General features: G+C 43.3%; 1 protein-coding gene across 1 annotated transcript in view; it reads right to left on the bottom strand.

The window, feature by feature from the left end:
- LOC132984589 (solute carrier organic anion transporter family member 3A1-like) overlaps positions 1-6,055 on the bottom strand; it is a 48,509-nt gene that overhangs the window by 9,453 nt on the left and 33,001 nt on the right. Inside the window, exon 3 of the mRNA XM_061054692.1 lies at positions 4,175-4,273. Coding sequence (XP_060910675.1) covers positions 4,175-4,273 — 99 coding nt within the window. The remainder of the gene's footprint in view (positions 1-4,174; positions 4,274-6,055) is intronic.

Here is a 6,055-nt window from a genome sequence, read left to right as displayed (position 1 = left end):
ACCAGAGGACATCACAGGAAGTGCTACTTAAAGAACCAGAGGACATCACAGGAAGTGTTACTTAAAGAACCAGAGGACAGGAAGTGCTACTTAAAGAACCAGAGGACATCACAGGAAGTGCTACTTAAAGAACCAGAGGACATCCCAGGAAGTGCTACTTAAAGAACCAGAGGACAGGAAGTGCTACTTAAAGAACCAGAGGACATCACAGGAAGTGCTACTTAAAGAAAAAGAGGACAGGAAGTGCTACTTAAAGAACCAGAGGACATCACAAGAAGTGTTACTTAAAGAACCAGAGGACATCACAGGAAGTGCTACTTAAAGAACCAGAGGACATCACAAGAAGTGCTACTTAAAGAACCAGAGGACATTACAGGAAGTGCTACTTAAAGAACCAGAGGACATCACAGGAAGTGCTACTTAAAGAACCAGAGGACATCACAGGAAGTGTTACTTAAAGAACCAGAGGACATCACAAGAAGTGCTACTTAAAGAACCAGAGGACAGGAAGTGCTACTTAAAGAACCAGAGGACATCACAGGAAGTGCTACTTAAAGAACCAGAGGACATCACAGGAAGTGCTACTTAAAGAACCAGAGGACAGGAAGTGCTACTTAAAGAACCAGAGGACATCACAGGAAGTGCTACTTAAAGAACCAGAGGACATCCCAGGAAGTGCTACTTAAAGAACCAGAGGACAGGAAGTGCTACTTAAAGAACCAGAGGACATCACAGGAAGTGCTACTTAAAGAAAAAGAGGACAGGAAGTGCTACTTAAAGAACCAGAGGACAGGAAGTGCTACTTAAAGAAAAAGAGGACAGGAAGTGCTACTTAAAGAACCAGAGGACAGGAAGTGCTACTTAAAGAACCAGAAGACATCACAGTAAGTGTTACTTAAAGAACCAGAGGACATCACAGGAAGTGTTACTTAAAGAACCAGAGGACATCACAAGAAGTGCTACTTAAAGAACCAGACGACAGGAAGTGCTACTTAAACAACCAGAGGACATCACAAGAAGTGCTACTTAAAGAACCAGAGGACATTACAGGAAGTGCTACTTAAAGAACCAGAGGACATCACAGGAAGTGCTACTTAAAGAACCAGAGGACAGGAAGTGCTACTTAAAGAAAAAGAGGACAGGAAGTGCTACTTAAAGGACCAGAGGACATCACAAGAAGTGCTACTTAAAGAACCAGAGGACATTACAGGAAGTGCTACTTAAAGAACCAGAGGACATCACAAGAAGTGTTACTTAAAGGACCAGAGGACATCACAAGAAGTGCTACTTAAAGAACCAGAGGACATTAGAGGAAGTGCTACTTAAAGAACCAGAGGACATTACAGGAAGTGCTACTTAAAGGACCAGAGGACAGGAAGTGCTACTTATAGAACCAGAGGACATCACAGGAAGTGCTACTTAAAGGACCAGAGGACATCACAAGAAGTGCTACTTAAAGAACCAGAGGACATTAGAGGAAGTGCTACTTAAAGAACCAGAGGACATTACAGGAAGTGCTACTTAAAGGACCAGAGGACAGGAAGTGCTACTTATAGAACCAGAGGACATCACAGGAAGTGCTACTTAAAGAACCAGAGGACATTACAGGAAGTGCTACTTAAAGGACCAGAGGACAGGAAGTGCTACTTATAGAACCAGAGGACATCACAGGAAGTGCTACTTAAAGAACCAGAGGACATTACAGGGAGTGCTACTTAAAGGACCAGAGGACAGGAAGTGCTACTTATAGAACCAGAGGACATCACAGGAAGTGCTACTTAAAGGACCAGAGGACATTACAGGGAGTGCTACTTAAAGGACCAGAGGACAGGAAGTGCTACTTATAGAACCAGAGGACATCACAGGAAGTGCTACTTAAAGAACCAGAGGACATTACAGGGAGTGCTACTTAAAGGACCAGAGGACATTACAGGTAGTGCTACTTAAAGGACCAGAGGACAGGAAGTGCTACTTATAGAACCAGAGGACATTACAGGAAGTGCAACTTAAAGAACCAGAGGACATCACAGGAAGTGTTACTTAAAGAACCAGAGGACATCACAGGAAGTGCTACTTAAAGAACCAGAGGACATCACAGGAAGTACTACTTAAAGAACCAGAGGACATCACAAGAAGTGTTACTTAAAGAACCAGAGGACATCACAGGAAGTGCTACTTAACGAAGTCGAGGACAGGCAGGGCTACTTAAAGAACCAGAGGAAATCACAGGAAGTGTTACTTAAAGAACCAGAGGACATCATAGGAAGTTTTACTTAAAGAATCAGAGGACATCACAGGAAGTTCTACTTAAAGAACCAGAGGACAGGAAGTGCTACTTAAAGAACCAGAGGACAGGAAGTGCTACTTAAAGAAAAAGAGGACAGGAAGTGCTACTTAAAGAACCAGAGGACATCACAGGAAGTGCTACTTAAAGAACCAGAGGACATCACAGGAAGTGCTACTTAAAGAACCAGAGTACAGGAAGTGCTACTTAAAGAAAAAGAGGACAGGAAGTGCTACTTAAAGAACCAGAAAACAGGAAGTGCTACTTAAAGAACCAGAGGACATCACAGGAAGTGCTACTTAAAGAACCAGAGGACAGGAAGTGCTACTTAAAGAAAAAGAGGACAGGAAGTGCTACTTAAAGAACCAGAGAACAGGAAGTGCTACTTAAAGAACCAGAGGACATCACAGGAAGTGCTACTTAAAGAACCAGAGGACAGGAAGTGCTACTTAAAGAACCAGACGACATCACAGGAAGTGCTACTTAAAGAACCAGAGGACAGGAAGTGCTACTTAAACAACCAGAGGACATCACAGGAAGTGCTACTTAAAGGACCAGAGGACATCACAAGAAGTGCTACTTAAAGAACCAGAGGACATTAGAGGAAGTGCTACTTAAAGAACCAGAGGACATTACAGGAAGTGCTACTTAAAGGACCAGAGGACAGGAAGTGCTACTTATAGAACCAGAGGACATCACAGGAAGTACTACTTAAAGAACCAGAGGACATCACAAGAAGTGTTACTTAAAGAACCAGAGGACATCACAGGAAGTGCTACTTAAAGAACCAGAGGACATTAGAGGAAGTGCTACTTAAAGAACCAGAGGACATCACAGGAAGTGTTACTTAAAGAACCAGAGGACATCACAGGAAGTGCTACTTAAAGAACCAGAGGACATCACAGGAAGTACTACTTAAAGAACCAGAGGACATCACAAGAAGTGTTACTTAAAGAACCAGAGGACATCACAGGAAGTGCTACTTAAAGAAGTCGAGGACAGGCAGGACTACTTAAAGAACCAGAGGAAATCACAGGAAGTGTTACTTAAAGAACCAGAGGACATCATAGGAAGTTTTACTTAAAGAACCAGAGGACATCACAGGAAGTGCTACTTAAAGAACCAGAGGACAGGAAGTGCTACTTAAAGAACCAGAGGACAGGAAGTGCTACTTAAAGAAAAAGAGGACAGGAAGTGCTACTTAAAGAACCAGAGGACATCACAGGAAGTGCTACTTAAAGAACCAGAGGACATCACAGGAAGTGCTACTTAAAGAACCAGAGTACAGGAAGTGCTACTTAAAGAAAAAGAGGACAGGAAGTGCTACTTAAAGAACCAGAGAACAGGAAGTGCTACTTAAAGAACCAGAGGACATCACAGGAAGTGCTACTTAAAGAACCAGAGGACAGGAAGTGCTACTTAAAGAAAAAGAGGACAGGAAGTGCTACTTAAAGAACCAGAGAACAGGAAGTGCTACTTAAAGAACCAGAGGACATCACAGGAAGTGCTACTTAAAGAACCAGAGGACATCACAGGAAGTGTTATTTAAAGAATCAGAGGAAATCACAGGAAGTGCTACTTAAAGAACCAGAGGACATCACAGGAAGTGTTACTTAAAGAACCAGAGGACATTACAGGAAGTGCTACTTAAAGAACCAGAGGACATCACAGGAAGTGGTACTTAAAGAACCAGAGGACATCACAGGAAGTGGTACTTAAAGAACCAGAGGACATCACAGGAAGTGTTACTTAAAGAACCAGAGGACATCACAGGAAGTGCTACTTAAAGAACCAGAGGACATCACAGGAAGTGTTACTTAAAGAACCAGAGGACATCACAGGAAGTGCTACTTAAAGGTACCAGGAGGTTTTAAAGAAAGGCCCACTCACTGGTGTCGATGAAGACTGCGTCCACGTAGACTTTGGTACAGACAGAACCTAAGATGAAGCCACAGGCCGGGCCGAACACCAACGTGGAAAATAAAATACCTGAAAGACAAAGAGAAACAAGTCAGTGCAGAAAACTGAAGAAACAAACACTTTGAAAAGGTTAAATCTAGTTGACTTTGATTTCTTATTCTCTGATTCTCCAGATGTATTCATGTTCTGTTGATTAGAAGTAATTTCTTTCTATCAGACTGCAGGTCACCTCATGGCTCAGCAGGGGGCAGCGTTGAGTCATTTCTTTCTATCAGTGTAAGAAGAGACTGCAGGTCACCTCATGGCTCAGCAGGGGGCAGCGTTGAGTCATTTCTTTCTATCAGTGTAAGAAGAGACTGCAGGTCACCTCATGGCTCAGCAGGGGGCAGCGTTGAGTCATTTATTTTTACACAGAGACTGTGCAGGACTGAGAACAGAAAGGATCTCTTTCAGCTTTAATCATCATATTTATAATATCAGAGTGTTTAAAGAACAGCCAATCAGAAGAGGAGGAGGAGACTGACGGATTTACTCCGTGTGCAGCTTGCAGGTTGAACAGCGCCATCGATCTGTGACTGAATCGTCCTGCAAGGGTCATAAATAATCAGACAGGAAACGACCTCTCATTGGACCAGCAGCACAGAACCACTGATGCAGCAGCTCAGAGCTGTGTGTGTGTGTGTGTGTGTGTGTGTGTGTGTGTGTGTGTGTGTTGCAGTAAAGCTCCATAAGTAGAACGATGTGACCTCCAGTATCTGGACTGATAATCAGTGTTTCCAGCGAGTGGAGAGAGGCGATGTTTTAAAAACAGAGACAGACTAACAAGTTCTTGTTTTAATAGTCATGGGGTTCCAGGCCCCGTTTTGGGTGGATGGGGGGGGGGGGGGTCCCTGCTTCCACCAAGAGGTTCAAAGCGATTCTTACTGCCAGACTCCTCTGTAAGGTCCCGATCTCAAACGCTTTGTTAAAAAAGCCTCTCCAGCCTCTCCATTGGTCCTTTCCTCTGCTGCTGCTCATCACATTTACCTTTAGCAACAACCTAACGACAGGCTGAGAGCTGGAACTGAGGCAGGTTTTAAACCTCCTGACAAACCGTTACACCGCGCCCACCTGTCTTATTGTGAATAACATTCACCCCCCGTACAGTGTGTGTCCATCGAGACATGAGCTAATCACACCTATTTGGTTTTTTGAACCAGGCTGTAAACATGTTAATCTCTGCTGTAAAAACAGGCTTTTTAGAATGGGTGTGTATGTGACTTCCTGTGCTTCTGCAGCCAGCCTCTAGTGAACACTCCAGGAACTGCATGAATTAACAGGTTCAGGTCAGTGATAAAGTCCTGCTGAACAAAGAACCAATGAAAGACACATGTGATACATGTTTTGGTTTTGTGGAAGAGAAATGTAAAGGTCAAGTGGAGACTGTTGGAGGAGGCTCAGAGCTGCAGAGTGGGCGGAGCTCTGTGTCTATTTTTTATTTAACCTTTATTTAACCAGATAAATAACCCATTGAGATCAGGATCTCTTTCACAGGGTGACCTGGCCAAGAAGGCAGCATCACACGTCATAAAAAGCATTTCATGATAAAGAGACAGTTTACAAACAATAAGTTAAGAGAGAACAAGATTTACAATGTGCAAATTGATTTACAGATAAAGTGCAGAATCTTGATCACGAATTACAATTCAGAAACACAGGCACTTTCCAACTGTCTCGCGTATTTTATCTTTTAAGATTGAGCCAAAGGCTTCAAGCGAAATGAGATCCGCCATTTTCAATTCATTTTGGAGAAAGTTCCCTGCGGTGGGAGCAGCAAAACTAAACGCTCTTTTCCCGAGCTCCGTGCGGACA

The sequence above is a fragment of the Labrus mixtus genome, chromosome 1 (assembly GCF_963584025.1).
Source record: "Labrus mixtus chromosome 1, fLabMix1.1, whole genome shotgun sequence".
Lineage (NCBI taxonomy): Eukaryota > Metazoa > Chordata > Actinopteri > Labriformes > Labridae > Labrus > Labrus mixtus.
This window is presented reverse-complemented; position numbering and strand designations above follow the sequence as displayed.